The 16,669-nt window shown below is 43.2% G+C and overlaps 1 protein-coding gene across 2 annotated transcripts in view; it reads left to right on the top strand.

Annotated features, from left to right (window-relative positions):
* The window catches only part of LOC106579012 (zinc transporter ZIP11), a 145,857-nt gene that overhangs the window by 69,475 nt on the left and 59,713 nt on the right, over nt 1–16,669 (top strand). Inside the window, exon 5 of one of the 2 annotated variants that reach the window (XM_014158406.2) lies at nt 8,515–8,644. In XM_014158406.2, coding sequence (XP_014013881.1) covers nt 8,515–8,644 — 130 coding nt within the window. The remainder of the gene's footprint in view (nt 1–8,514; nt 8,645–16,669) is intronic. The other variant, XM_014158407.1, reaches the window with a different exon arrangement.

Genomic DNA, 16,669 nt, shown 5'->3' with positions numbered 1-16,669 from the left:
GGACAATAAAAGGCCACTCTAAAATGTGCAGTTTTGTCACACAACACAATGCTACAGCCTAGGATCTCCACATCCGGCTTCTTCACCTGAGATCATCCACCCGGACAGTTGATGAAACTGAGGAGTATTTCTGTCTGTAATAACACCCTTTTGTGTGGAAAACTCATTCTGATTGACAGGGCCTGGCTCCCCAGTGGGTGGTTGCACCCCTGCCAAGTCATGTGAAATCCATAGATAAGGGCCTAATGAATTTGTTTCAATTGACAAATTTCCTTATATGAACTGTAATTCAGTAAAATTGTTGAAATTGTTGTTTATATTTTTGTTCAGTGTATATACATACTGTACACATGCACTACATTACCAAAAGTATGTGGACACCTGCTTGTCGAACATCTCATTCCAAAATCATGGGCATTAATATGGAGTTTGTCCCCTCTTTGCTGTGATAACATCTGCAAATCTGTGTACTCGACCAATACACTTTGATTGGATTTTGATTGGATTTGTTGAAAGGCCATGGATTTGAGAGGTTAAGCTTCCTTGAAGCTGCCATCCATAACTTATGTGGCCCCTCCAGCAATGCTACAAAGTAGAAACTCGACTTGAATGAAAAGACACACACAATAGCTTAAACAATACATTGAGGTTTTATGCCTTTGGCTGTGAATGTTCTCCGTCTTTTTGTGGTTGCAAATACCCCTCCCATCTTCTTACCAGATATTGAGTTTAGATTGCTCCTTTACACCTCAAGGTGTGAGGACCAAGATCAAGCTGTCTAAGCAGGGCCAAGTTTTCTACTGTCCAGTTCTAATATGGTAAGGGACGGACAGGCCATTCTGTCTGTACTCATTTCATGTGCACAAGATACAGCGGGTGTAAACAGTACAGTACAGTCAATTGCTTAGTTGCAAGCTCTTCCTCAACAGTGCAGTATCAATATAAAAAAGAGAGACGTGCGAAGGCCAGTAGAGAAAGAACACAAGAATATACACACTTTTTAAAAACGGGTGGGCCTAATCCTGTATGCTGATTGATTTAACCTCTATGGGATCGGTGTTCCCGTTGAGCTAACGTGCGCTAATGTGATTAGCATGATGTTGTAAGTAACAAGAACATTTCCCAGGACATAGACATGTCTTATATGGGCAGAATGCTGAAAATCTTGTTAATTTAACTACACTGTCCAATTTACAGTAACTATTACAGTGAAAAAAAATACCATGCTATTGTTTGAGGAGAGTGCACCACAACAAAATACTTTTATCACGGCAACTGGTTTGATACATTCACCTCTGAAGGTAAATAATGTACTTACATTCAGTAATCTTGCTCTGATTTGTTATTCTGAGGGTCCCAGAGATAAAATGTAGCATAGTTTTGTTTGATAAAATCCATTTTTATATTCAAATGTAGGAACTGGGTTCTACAGTTAGAATCCCTGATGTGTCTGGATGAGGTCGATATATGCATACAATTAGGTGTAAAATGGTTTAGCAGCACAATAAATATAATAAATAGTAGCAGCAACGTATATGGTGGTTGTGTGTGCAAGAGGGAGTGTGTGTGTATATATACATTTTAGTCATTTAGCAGACACTCGTATCCAGAGCGACTTACAGACCAGTTAGTGTTAAGTGTCGTGCTCAAGGGCACATCTACAGCTTTTTTTCACGTAGTCGACTTGGGGATTCAAACCAGCGACCTTTCGGTTACTGGCCCAACACTCTTACCTGCTAGGCTACCTGCTGCCCACACATTTATGTATTAGTGTTGTGGACACTAGTCTCCATCTATAGAAAATAATCATAAGAAGTTGATGAGCTCCGGTCTAGTTGCCTTTTTCATATTAGCCTCAACTGGAACTGTCACTTTATTTTTTACATGAGTTTTAGTTTTGATCCTTATCTCACTGGTGCAGCTGTTCACATTCTCATTCCTAAAGCTGAAAGATATGAGCTACAGTTGGAAACTAATATATTTTTTTTTGAGCCTGTTGGCAAAAGTCTCCCAATGGGTCCTAGGCTGATGTGGCCCACCCTACTGTCCTGTGCATATACAGTATTTGCATACTAATATGATTACTGGGAGGTAATGGAGAGGGCATGGCCTTGCCTCGTTACACTCATCCCTTGGTTGTCAGACAGAATTGTTTTTAAATGTCATCTGTTGAACCCCCCCTCCCCATCGCCCAAACGACCCATAATTTGCTAAAGAGACATCGCGTTCGGCCAGCAATTTGCATGATAATGAGTCACACGGATGAAAGCTGAGAAACACACATTACTCCATTGCTTGAATGCATTTGTATAATACACTTACCGTCCCTTGGCTTTGTGCGAGCTGTCTATAAACGCTACCCTACAGTAGTAATTGCCCTGTGTGGTGTGCTGCATGACCTCTTCCTGACCCTTTGGGTGTGGGGTTTGACCTATCAGGCCTCTGGGAATCATCTTTTTACAATAGAGCAATGCTATAAGCAGGGGCTCAATCTCTGATGTGTGGGCTAACACACCACACTGCCAATTATAGCTCTCCTAACTGATGCTAGTCTGGTATTGCTTGGCATTTGACCTGCATTTTCACAGTTCACACATCACGTCTTCCTCTGACGCAAATCCCATATATTTTGTAGGCACTGTCAGTCTGAATATTTCTGCTTCTCCCAGTCGGTCCCAGAGTAGTTGATGTCCAGTTCATGTCTGTATCGCCATTACTAATGTTCAATGCCGTCAGAAAGTATTCAGACTCCTTGACTTTTTCCACATTTTGTTACCTTAGACGTATTAAAAAATTGATTAAATTGGTTTTTTTTCTCCCCCATCTCAATCTACACACAATACCCCATAATGACAGGTTTTTAGAAATGTTTGAACATTTATAAAAATAAATAAAATAAAAAAACATTTACATAAGTATTCAGGCCCTTTACTCAGTACTTTGTTGAAGTATCTTTGGCAGTGATTACAGCCTCGAGTCTTCTTGGGTATGGCGCTACAAGCTTGGCACACCTGTATTTGGGGAGTTTCTCCCATTCTTCTCTGCAGATCCTCTCAAGCTCTGTCAGGTTGGATGGGGAGTGTCACCACACAGCTATTTTCAGTTCTCTCCAGAGATGTTTGATTGGGTTCAAGTCGGGGCTTTGGCTGGGCCACTCATGGACATTCAGTGAATTGTCCCGAAGCCACTCCTGCGTTGTCTTGGCTGTGTGCTTAGGGTTGTTGTCCTGTTGGAAGGTGAACCTTCATCCTAGTCTGAGGTTCTGAGCACTCTGGAGCAGGTCCTTGGTCACCACCTGACCAAGGTCCTACTCCCCCAATTGCTTAGTTTGGCCGGGCGGCCAGCTCTAACGAAGAGTTTTGGTGGTCCCAACCTTCTTCCATTTAAGAATGATGAAGGCCACTGTGTTCTTGGGGACCTTCAATGCTGCAGAAATGTTTTGGTACCCTTCCCCAGATCTGTGCCTCGACACAATCCTGGCTCGGAGCTCTATGGACAATTCCTTCGACCTCATGGCTTGGTTTTTGCTCTGACATGCACTGTCAACTGTGGGCCTTTGTATAAACAGGTGTGTGCCTTTCCAAATAATGTCCAATCAATTGAATTTACTACAGGGGGACTCCAAGTTTTAGAAACATCTCAAGGATGATCAATGGAAACAGGATGCACCTGAGCTCAATTTAGAGTCGTATAGAAAAAGGTCTGAATACTTATGTAGATAAGGTATTTCAGTTTTTTAATTTTTAATACATTTGCCCCAAAAATCTAAAAACCTGTTTTTGCTTTTTCATTATGGGTTATTGTGTGTAGATTGAGGATTTTTTTTATTTCATATTTTTTTAGAATTAGGCTGTAATGTAACAAAATGTGGAAAAAGTCAAGGGGTCTGCATACTTTCCGAAGGCACTGTATGTTGGAACCAACAGGGAACACTAGTTTGTGATAGTCTGCTCACTAGCAGGACACGTTGCCATGTTCCATCATATGACTTCAGTAGTAGCAATGGACTTAGGGAGTTGTTTTGCATTCGTAACATTTTACTCTGAGAGAGAGCGAAATAGAGACAGGGATAGATGGAAGGGGATGACAGGGATAAGACAGAACCTCATGCTGGGCAGACAGCACCTTGTGCTTTTAGGAACGCTGAGGAGTAGAGAGGGAATCTAATCTGGTGTGACTGGAGTCTTTTGAATGGTCCTTTTTAGTAATAGATTTAGAGTTGACTCCACTGTGTGCCCAGAGTAGGATGCATTTTCCTACAGATGTTGATCCTAGACTTCTCATAGCAGAATGCTGACATCAAAGATTCCATACCAGAAGGTTACACTTACCCCCCCCCCCCCCAATATCCCTGGTCACATCAGAGAGCTGTGTGCTCAGTGCTCAATATAAATGAGTCAGGAACCTTTGTTTCTCGGCCGGGCACTCCAGAGAGGTACTGGTTCTGATGCCATGTTCTGTGCTCCACTTCAAATGATGCCAGGGATAAGTGTGTGTACAGGAAGAGCTAGGGGATAAAAGAGAGAGCATCAAGGCCTACGTATCGACTACCAAAAAATAGTTAGAATAGTAAGGTATAAGAGTCTGATAAGTCAGAAAGAGTTAGAATAGTAAGGTATAAGAGTCTGATAAGTCAGAAAGAGTTAGAATAGTAAGGTATAAGAGTCTGATAAGTCAGAAAGAGTTAGAATAGTAAGGTATAAGAGTCTGATAAGTCAGAAAGAGTTAGAATAGTAAGGTATAAGAGTCTGATAAGTCAGAAAGAGTTAGAATAGTAAGGTATAAGAGTCTGATAAGTCAGAAAGAGTTAGAATAGTAAGGTATAAGAGTCTGATAAGTCAGAAAGAGTTAGAATAGTAAGGTATAAGAGTCTGATAAGTCAGAAAGAGTTAGAATAGTAAGGTATAAGAGTCTGATAATTGACAAGGATAAAGATGAGAGAAATGTACTAATGTTCAGACTGTGTGACATTTGGATTTGAGACTGTGTGACATTTGGATTTGAGACTGTGTGACATTTGGATTTGAGACTGTGTGACATTTGGATTTGAGACTGTGTGACATTTGGAAAGCTAAGAGCTAACCATGGATATATGTTGACAGATCAGGGACAGGTAGCAAATCCGTGTAGCTTCCTCCAATACGCCAATGACGGATTGGTTGAGTCCAGGTTAGTTTTGCACACCGATCTACACGCATGCGCAAACGCACGTACGCACACTGAGCTTCCCAACAGCAGGGTCAGGGGCTGTGATGAATCCATCTCAGTCCAGAGCAATTAAATATCTGCTGGATGAAGGAGGGCGCCTTAATGAATGGATAGATGGGGCCTTTATGGATAATTAAAACACCATCTGGCACAAGGGACACGTCTTTATTTTCACTCCCAGTTGACAACAACACAGCTGGTAAATTGGACTAAGTTGTGTTCTCACTAGCGGGATGTTTATAAGGAGTGTATTCACTAGCGTCTCGTTTATCAAGCAAATGTTTATCATAGTACATACTCTCTAGTGTCGTTTTGTCAGGCACACTCTGAGGAATGTTCTGAATTATTCAGACAGTGGCTGGCTAGTGAGAATGGACTAAAAAGAAGCAAACTCTGACAACAGTTGTTGACATGAAGAAGAATTCACTTTGGTCCACTTCATAGGGAATAGAGGAGTTTAAGTTGAGGATTCAAGGAAAAGCAATCCATCACCAAGAACTCTCTCTCGCTCTTCTCTCGTCTCTCTCGTGTCGCTCTCTCTCTCTCTCTCTCTCTCTCTCTCCATCATTTTTCATCTCTCTGCCATAACAACATCTCCTCCCCAGAGAGTTTCTCCACTTCCTGTGTAAATGTTACAGTGGATATTGGACATGGGATTTGATGGACCACAGATGAGCTGTATCAAACATGATGCATTGTGTGCGTTCTCCCAGACTGTAAATTCTCAAATTGGCCCTCTCTGTAGTTGGGATTGATCCGTTGTGTCACCTCCAATTATTCTTACCACACACACACACACACACACACACACAGGTGTGAGGTCTTGTTGTGACATTGATTGCCATTGCCTTGCACACTGAAGAAAGGCTCATACCCCAAACGTTCGTGCGGCAAAGAAATGTCAATTTAAGTTTATTTACTGGAGTGCTGTCCTATTTCTGTTCTGTAGATTGTGTAAGAGGATTTAAGTTTATATAAGGTGGAGGCGAACACGTTGTTTATCTTTTCATTTCTTATCATTTTGGGGAAGCCAGAGTTGTGAAAGTAAACAGAAATGTAACAGGTGAAAATAGATGGCCGGTGTATGATAACAGAGGACAATGCGTGCACACTGTAATGAATACTGTTGTCCACTCACTACTGCGACGCCTGCTGAATGAGGATTGTGTCCAAGGCACAAATGTAATTACTGGATATAGACTGGACACTTCCATTTTTCCTACTGAAACACAGCAAAAAGCATACACAGCCTAAACGCGCGCAGCACACACACACACACACACACACACACACACACACACCCATACCGACACACACCCATACCGACACACACAGGGTTCGTGTTGGACCTGTACGGGTTCAGTTCTCCTGTGAGAGAGGTACCTAGTCGTCCATCCTCCCCACTACTCATCACACTCTACCTGACCTCAATATGAAACGACTCTATCTGGGGAGACATCACAGTAACAGAAACAATCCTCACAGTCCCTCAGTGTGTTATTAGACCAGTAAACAGAGCCAATGATGCAATCACCATTGTTTCAGTCAATGTTTGTCTTGTTTAACCAGGCTTAGAGCCAGCCAGCCAGCCAGAGGTAATGTCATTGATGTCATTGGAGAAGGACAAGGGATGCGTCCCAAATGGGACCCTATTCCCTATATGGTCCACTACCAGGGCCCATATGGGTGAAACGTGGTGCGCTGTACAGGGAATAGGGTGCCATTTGAGACACAGCCAGGGTGTAGTACTGGTGTAATCTGGCTGTTCTCCCGTGCTACAGCTGCAGACACTCAGAGTGCATTTGAGCACTCCCATCAGAGCCAGGTCCTTGTTTGCGGTGTTTAACGGTTACGGTAAGCCCTTCCTGTTGATGAGATTGTCAGGTCTGCAGCTGAAGGGGACCACTGGGGTTAATTGCACCCTGTGGGGAGGCACATCTCCAATCCCCCAAAGGCACACACACATACACACTCATGCATGTGTGCATTAACTCACTACAGACACACTCATGCATGTGTGCATTAACGCACTACACACACACACACACACACACACACACAATAATTATATTTAAGCATTATATATAACTTGATGTCAAATCCCTCATCCCTCCGCTTTGGCTGTTTTTTAAGGCTGCTCTGCAATAAGTGGTCTCGCTCAATCCCCAAATGGGCCTGATTTTGTTTTCGAGGTGTTTTGCGGTCTCACAACATTTCACATTCAAACCAAGACTACCGAGCTGATTAATTTCTGCTCCTCTAGCCCAATGCTGCCCTTTTATTTTTGCCGCCTCATCTACCCTGGCAGAAATGATCATTCTCGAAGAACAAGAGCAGCCACAATCAACATCATAAAAAAAAATGGAATTGTAAAACCGTACAGGCTAAGCGCTGAATACCATTAGGGTTTTACAGGCAAAAAACAACCACAGATTGTGATTTGTTCCAGTGTAGTAGGACCCCACAGTTGTATGGATGTGTTGATGATTATTGGTAGGTACATTACCGTTGAGTTTAACAGCTCATCTTAATGTAATATTCCTTTTTAATGGGAACTTTACGACCTCCTTTAAAGGCATTCTAGGGAATTTTGGCAATGAGTCCCCAGAATCAGGTGAATTTGTGGATACCATTTGTATGTCTCTGTGTCCAGTATGAAGGAAGTTAGAGGTAGTTTCCCGAGCCAATGCTAACTAGCGTTACCCATAGACTTCAAGTCATTGCGCTATCTGCTAGCATGCTAGTAGATACCCATAGACTTCGCCATAGCGCTAACATTTATACTTATGACTAAGATCCAACTTTTTCTAATTCTGAGATGGGGGACGAAGCCTATTTGAAGGGGAACCTATAGAGGCACCTATAGTCTAAAACCTGTGTTTTTCTCTACCTGCTTTTAAAGCTGAGTCTTCAAAATGGAGGTGTGAATGGACTTTAAATAAGTCTGAATAAGTACATATCAAATGATCAATTATTGATTTTCAAATGATTTTTCTTTGAATATTTGTTTTTGTTCCAGACTGAATTGATCGTATTAGGTTACGTAACGTTATTTCGTTTTGGTCCCAGTTGGCGGAAATGTCCAACAACCACAAGTTAATTTGACAAGCAGCACATTAATTAATAACCCTCTAATAAAATGATCATAAGAAGGTTTTTATAAACCGTTATGCATGCCAAACTATTTCTCACTGACTGTGTGTGTCTACTGCAGTACCACTGTCTCCTCTTGGTCAGGTCTATATTCTCATTCTCTATAACCTAGATAAATAAGTTTGAATGTTTGTTTAACTCCCTGTTTTTTAGGGTGTAGGGGTGGACCCCCACACAGCCCTGGCCCTGTCCCCAGACTCCAAACTGGCCAAGGAGGAGGACCTTTTGTTCCCAGCCTCAGATGAGATGACCATCAGGATAGGTAGAGCAGGACCGCTCTCAGGCAAGCCTCCCTTCATATACCCACATCATTATCAGCAACCTCCCCCATCTACCTCTCAAACAACCTATGGCAGGGACTCAACTGAAAAACCATTTAAAACCATGAGTCTCATTTCTCTGATGGCTTGCTCTTGGATATTCCTCTCTCTCGCTCTCTCTCTCGCTCTCGCGCTCTCGCTCTCGCTCTCGCTCTCTCGCTTGCTCTCGCTCTCTCCTTTCTCTTCTTTCTCTCTTTTCTCATCTTACCAATCAATATCTGTACTGGCTTCCTGTGGCGCTTGAATCATCTCACCGGTGTTCTTTGTTTGATGTTTTTCTGCTGGTTTTATTTATTTAGAAACATAAACCTCCTTTAAAGGCATTCTCTAGGACACAAACAGTACTCACTTTTTAGTCACAGAGCATAGGGCAAAATAACTCTTAGATTTAATTGTCAGTTTTCACATTCTTTATGTTAATAGGCATAGTGAATTGGTTTAGATGGATATTGAGAAAGGGTTTATCAATACTGTGACAATGTACAGAAAAAAGGATATCGTTGGCGTGCCAATCATTTACAGCTTTGGTTTTATTCAGTGTTCTGGACGTTAATGGCTTGCATAATAGTTAAGCCTGCAGCGATTATTAACTTGATCCCTGCGCACGGTGTTCAGCTTGGTTAATTCACTGAGCCAAACAAGTGGAAAGATTTCATTTAGACTATAGGAATATACAGTGGGTGAATCATTTATTGTGACCCCCTCCTCCCTCATGTACTGTCACAGGGATCCACTCCAGCCATGCGTCCACTGATGATGATGATGATTCGTGTCTTGCAGTTATTCGGCCAGAGCCTGGTTGAAGTCACTCTGGGAGGCCATATTTTTAAGTTGGGATGACAGACACATTAAGAAAGGGGAAAGATATGGGACATGGACTGTATATAGAGGGGATGTGCAGGGCGTCACAGTTATGTCAGCTGGATGTTGACCCAAATGAGCATATCGACCGACCGCAGATGGATTAAATCAGGAACACGACCCTCGTTTCAAATGGTCTAGTCAGCTGCGGTGACATGAACAGTTTTCTTGATCCTCTCTGTCCAACTCCTGTGGTAAATTCACATTCATTACCGTCAGGTGGAATTGCTCAAAGCATCCCTACAGTATCAAGATGATAACGTAGATTTGGAGCGCATATTGAAGCAGTTCCCTCTTTACTCAGTGTGGATGTAGACATCCTAAGGTACATTGTACACTGCTCAAAAAAATAAAGGGAACACTTAAACAACACATCCTAGATCTGAATTAAAGAAATAATCTTATTAAATACTTTTTTCTTTACATAGTTGAATGTGCTGTCAACAAAATCACACAAAAATAATCAATGGAAATCCAATTTATCAACCCATGGAGGTCTGGATTTGGAGTCACACTCAAAATTAAAGTGGAAAACCACACTACAGGCTGATCCAACTTTGATGTAATGTCCTTAAAACAAGTCAAAATGAGGCTCAGTAGTGTGTGTGGCCTCCACGTGCCTGTATGGCCTCCCTACAACGCCTGGGCATGCTCCTGATGAGGTGGCGGATGGTCTCCTGAGGGATCTCCTCCCAGACCTGGACTAAAGCATCCGCCATCTCCTGGACAGTCTGTGGTGCAACGTGGCGTTGGTGGATGGAGCGAGACATGATGTCCCAGATGTGCTCAATTTGATTCAGGTCTGGGGAACGGGCGGGCCAGTCCATAGCATCAATGCCTTCCTCTTGCAGGAACTGCAGACACACTCCAGCCACATGAGGTCTAGCATTGTCTTGCATTAGGAGGAACCCAGGGCCAACCGCACCAGCATATGGTCTCACAAGGGGTCTGAGGATCTCATCTCGGTACCTAATGGCAGTCAGGCTACCTCTGGCGAGCACATGGAGGGCTGTGCGGCCCCCTAAAGAAATGCCACCCCACACCATGACTGACCCACCGCCAAACCGGTCATGCTGGAGGATGTTTCAGGCAGCAGAACGTTCTCCACGGCGTCTCCAGACTCTGTCACGTCTGTCACGTGCTCAGTGTGAACCTGCTTTCATCTGTGAAGAGCACAGGGCGCCAGTGGCGAATTTGCCAATCTTGGTGTTCTCTGGCAAATGTCAAACGTCCTGCACGGTGTTGGGCTGTAAGCACAACCCCCACCTGTGGACGTCGTGCCCTCATACCACCCTCATGGAGTCTGTTTCTGACCGTTTGAGCAGACACATGCACATTTGTGGCCTGCTGGAGGTCATTTTGCAGGGCTCTGGCAGTGCTCCTCCTGCTCCTCCTTGCACAAAGGCGGAGGTAGCGGTCCTGCTGCTGGGTTATTGCCCTCCTACGGCCTCCTCCACGTCTCCTGATGTACTGGCCAGTCTCCTGGTAGCGCCTCCATGCTCTGGACACTACGCTGACAGACACAGCAAACCTTCTTGCCACAGCTCGCATTGATGTGCCATCCTGGATGAGCTGCACTATCTGAGCCACTTGTGTGGGTTGTAGACTCCGTCTCATGCTACCACTAGAGTGAAAGCACCGCCAGCATTCAAAAGTGACCAAAACATCAGCCAGGAAGCATAGGAACTGAGAAGTGGTCTGTGGTCTCCACCTGCAGAACCACTCCTTTATTGGGGGTGTCTCGCTTATTGCCTATAATTTCCACCTGTTGTCTATTCCATTTGCACAACAGCATGTGAAATTTATTGTCAATCAGTGTTGCTTCCTAAGTGGACAGTTTGATTTCACAGAAGTGTGATTGACTTGGAGTTACATTGTGTTGTTTAAGTGTTCCCTTTATTTTTTTGAGCAGTATATATATACAAAAGTATGTGGACACCCCTTCAAATTAGTGGATTCGGCTACTTCAGCCACACCCATTGCTGACAGGTGTATAAAATCGAGTACACAGCCATGCAATCTCCAAAGACACATTTGCAGTATAATGGCCTTACTGAAGAGCTCAGTGACTTTCAATGTGGCACCGTCATAGGATGCCACCTTACCAACAAGTTAGAACGTCAAATTTCTGCTCTGCTAGAGTTGCGCTGGTCAACTCTAAGTGCTGTTATTTTGAAGTGGAAATGTCTAGGAGCAACAACAGCTCCCCGCGAAGTGGTAGGCCACACAAGCTCACAGAATGGGACCGCCGAGTGCTGAAGTGCGCAGCGCGTAAAAATGGTATGTCCTCGGTTGCAACACTCACTTTCGCGTTCCAAACTGCTACATCAGCACAATAATTGTTAGTCGTGAGCTTCATGAAATGGGTTTCCATGGCCGAGTAGCCGCACACAAGCCTGAGATCACCATGCGCAATGCCAAGCGTCGACTGGAGTGGTGTAAAGCTCGCCGCCATTGGACTCAGGCGCAGTGGAGTGACAAATCACGCTTCACCATCTGGCATTCTGCCGGACAAATCTGGGTTTGGCGGATGCCAGGAGAACGCTACCTGCCCGACAGCATAGTGCCAACTGTAAAGTTTGGTGGATCAGGAATAATGGTCTGGAGCTGTTTTTCATGGTTTGTTCTAGGCTCCTAAGTTCCAGTGAAAGGAAATGTTAATGCTACAGCATACAATGACATTCTAGACGATTCTGTGCTTCCAACTTTGTGTTTCAGCATGACAATGCCCCAGGGCACAAAACGAGGTCCATGCAGAAATAGTTTAAGGTCGGTGTGCAAGAACTTGACTGGCTTGCACAGAGCCCTGAACTCAACCCCATCTAACACTTTTGGGATGAATTGGAACGCTGACTGCGAGCCAGGCCTAATCGCTCAGCATCAGTGCCCAACCTCACTAATGCTTTTTTGGCTGAATGGAAGCAAGGCCCCAAACAATGTTACCAACATCTAGTGCAGGTATTCCCAAACTGAGGTACGCGCAATCCCGCCGGGGGTACGCCACATAAAAAAAATTATTCACTTTTTCAAACAGTCCATTTATATTTTCCAATACATCTGGGTGAGTTCTTTTTTTATTTTATTTTTATTTTTATTTCACCTTTATTTAACCAGGTAGGCAAGTTGAGAACAAGTTCTCATTTACAATTGCGACCTGGCCAAGATAAAGCAAAGCAGTTCGACAACATACAAAAACACAGAGTTACACATGGAGTAAAACAACATACAATCAATGATGCAGTAGAAAAAAAAATAAGACTATATACAATGTGAGCAAATGATGTGAGATAAGGGAGGTAAAGGCAAAAAATTGCCATGGTGGCAAAGTAAATAAAGTATAGCAAGAAAAACACTGGAATGGTAGATTTGTAGTTTGAAGAAAGTTCAAAGTTAAAATATAAATAATATGGTGCAAAGGAGCAAAATAAATAAATACAGTAGGGGAAGAGGTAGTAGTTTGGGCTAAATTATAGATGGGCTATGTACAGGTGCAGTGATCTGTGAGCTTCTCTGACAGCTGGTGCTTAAAGCTAGTGAGGGAGATAAGTGTTTCCAGTTTCAGAGATTTTTGTAGTTCGTTCCAGTCATTGGCAGCAGAGAACTGGAAGGAGAGACGACCAAAGGAGGAGTTGGCTTTAGGGATGACCAGAGAGATATACCTGCTGGAGCGCGTGCTACAGGTGGATGCTGCTATGGTGACCAGTGAGCGGAGATAAGGGGGGACTTTACCTAGAAGGGTCTTGTAGATGAGCTGGAGCCAATGTGTTTTGCGACGATTATGAAGCGAAGGCCAGCCAACGAGAGCGTACAGGTCGCAGTGGTGGGTAGTATATGGGGCTTTGGTGACAAAACGGATGGCACTGTGATAGACTGCATCCAGCTTGTTGAGTAGGGTATTGGAGGCTATTTTGTAAAGGACATCGCCGAAGTCGAGGATTGGTAGGATGGTCAGTTTTACGAGGGTATGTTTGGCAGCATGAGTGAAAGACGCTTTGTTGTGAAATAGGAAGCCAATTCTAGATTTAATTTTGGATTGGAGATGTTTGATGTGAGTCTGGAAGGAGAGTTTACAGTCTAACCAGACACCTAGGTATTTGTAGTTGTCCACAAATTCTAAGTTAGAACCGTCCAGAGAAGTGATGCTGGACAGGCGGGCAGGTGCAGGCAGCGATCGGTTGAAGAGCATGCATTTAGTTTTACTTGTGTTTAGGAGCAGTTGGAGACCACGGAAGGTGAGTTGAATGGCATTGAAGCTCGTCTGGAGGGTTGTTAACACAGTGTCCAAAGAAGGGCCAGAAGTGTACAGAATGGTGTCATCTGCGTAGAGGTGGATCAGAGATTCACCAGCAGCAAGAGCGACATCATTTATGTATACAGAGAAAAGAGTTGGCCCAAGAATTGAACCCTGTGGTACCCTCATAGAGACTGCCAGAGGTCCAGACAGTAGGCCCTCCGATTTGACACACTGAACTCTGTCAGAGAAGTAGTTGGTGAACCAGGCGACACAATCGTTTGAGAAACCAAGGCTACTGAGTCTGCCGATGAGGATGTGGTGATTAACAGAGTCAAAAGCTTTCGCCAGGTCAATGAATACGGCAGCACAGTATTGTTTCTTATCGATGGCGGTTACGATGTCGTTTAGGACCTTGAGCGTGGCTGAGGTGCACCCATGACTAGCTCTGAAACCAGATTGCATAGCGGAGGGGGTGCGGTGGGATTCGAAATGGTCGGTAATCTGTTTGTTGACTTGGCTTTCGAAGACCTTAGAAAGGCAGGGTAGGATGGATATAGGTCTGTAGCAATTTGGGTCAAGAGTGTCACCTCCTTTGAAGAGGGGGATGACAGCAGCTGCTTTCCAATCTATGGGAATCTCAGACGACACGAAAGAGAGGTTGAACAGGCTAGTAATAGGGGTTGCAATAATTTCGGCAGATAATTTTAAAAAGAAAGGGTCCAGATTGTCAAGCCCAGCTGATTTGTAGGGGTCCAGATTTTGCAGCTCTTTCAGAACATCAGCTGAATGGATTTTTCTTGCCTGAGTAGCCTTGTTTCACTGCCAAAAATAAAATTAAACCATCTAGTGTTCAGCAAAATAACAACACAATGTCAAATACAGGTAGCCTAGTCAAATAATTAACATCCAATCACATTAACCGTTACTGTCTCGCGGGAATTCCACTAACGGTCCTTATTTTGCCAAAGTAGCTGCTGCTCATTCCATTTGCTCGAAAAACTAAGGCCCGCGTCCATAGAGACACTTACCATCTCTACTGGTAGTACTGCTACTACCAACAGTCTACACCTGCACTTGTCGATGACACAAGTTGTTCTGCTTCCACGAGCACATCCAATGCTAGCATCAGTAATTCTACATTTGTTCATAATTTTTTAATAATTAATAATAATAAAAATAAATTGTTCATAATTTTGGAATGAGATGTTTGACGAGCAGGTGTCCACATAGTTTTGGCCATGTATTGTACACTCCACAACCTGCTGTGATGGTTTCACTGTGGGGCAGCTTGCTCTACTCTGATTGGTGTCGGTGAATCGCCTTAGCCCGGATTACTCAGTAGTGTATGACTATGTTCAGTGTGTGTGTGTGGTGTCAGCCAGCATGCTTCTATAAATATGTTATATGCAGAACGCAAGAGAGGGATGTAGGCTAGACAGAGCGGAGAATTCCACCAAAGCAGCACAAAAGCTCTCCTCTCTCCCTCTGTCTGACTGTCTTGGAAACATGGGCCTTATAGCTTAAACCTATTTACATATATATAACGCTCCTTAACTATCTAGTGTCTTGCTGTTTTTAAAAAACGTATATATTCCCTCCTCCCTTTCTCCAACCGATAGGCTATGAATTTGGGTTAGGCTACGCTTTCATCTTTTTTTTGTTACAATCATGTCTTTCTCCCGATCAAACCATGATTGAATCTAACGGAGTTCCATCTCAAAGTTGTTTGAATATCCTAAAAACGTGAGGTAGCCAGGGGACTAATAATGAGAGAAAACGAACTATATCAATAGCCGATAGAAAAATATTATGACAAGTTTAATACATTTTAAGCTTATTAAGAAAGAAATGATCTGTGTGTGCCTGAAAAATCCCTCCATGTGTGGTTGAAAACCAAATGCCAATAATTTATCCTCCCACTGGGGGGGCTCATCAAATATTCCCTCAGCAATATGAAGTGACACACACACACACACACACACACCGCAAACACTATACGCATTGTGAATGTAACATGAGAGTAGTTTTGAGACAGAACTGATGAGTCCAGGTATATATCTTGGTATCTTCTGTGCTTCCTCCTCCCTCATGTTACTTCTGCCCCTTCTCCCCTATTCTGTCTCTTGATTGGTCCGTCTCAGATCGTGAATTGTGTTTGGGGTTTTCTCTGTTGATTACCTTCCTGGGTTCCTTCTCTTAGTGTTTAACCGTGATTCCTTTCCCAGCCATCACAGAAAACCCAAAGTCCAACCAACAGCAACTTATTTTTTTATTGAAAACTGTGTGGTATATGAATGTGGACGGTACGTATTGCCATTGTTGACACTATCCAATCACATGCATAATGTCTTGATTTAATTATTGCTTTTTTTTGTGACAAGCTAAGGGCTGCCTAACATGCTTGTAACTGCCTTTATTGTCAACCATATATCAATATCGAAGGCAGATTGGGAGATCCAGTGAATCCAATAGTGTCATGTAGCTACAATCCCAATGGTTTGAAGCCAGTCTAGCTCTGCTTGTCTCCATATTTATTTTTTGCATACAATGTAGCTCAGTGTTTGAATGTATTTATTTTACATTCTTTATCAATGGGGTCAATCATTTCGGACCCCACTGTATATCCCTCATACTTTATGCATGAGACCTACTGAATAATTCACTGTATTTGGTGAGAATCTAAGCTACTCGCTGTGATGATCCGCGTGTTTGCTTCTTTTCTGTAATGGGGTAAAAAGAGAAGGCTACATCTTAAAAGGATGGTTCACTTTTTTGTGGTTTTAACTTCTTTTCAATCTTGGCAGGGTGTCGTTGTTTCCTCCAAACCATTTAAAAATGTGTTTGCTGGTTATTTAGAAACTTCAAAGAAGTGAGCTATCCCTTTAAGGTTTAA

This window comes from Salmo salar, chromosome ssa19 (genome assembly GCF_905237065.1).
Source record: "Salmo salar chromosome ssa19, Ssal_v3.1, whole genome shotgun sequence".
In the NCBI taxonomy this organism is placed as follows: Eukaryota; Metazoa; Chordata; class Actinopteri; order Salmoniformes; family Salmonidae; genus Salmo; species Salmo salar.
Note: the sequence above shows the minus strand (reverse complement) of the source record. Positions and strands in the feature narration are given on the sequence as shown.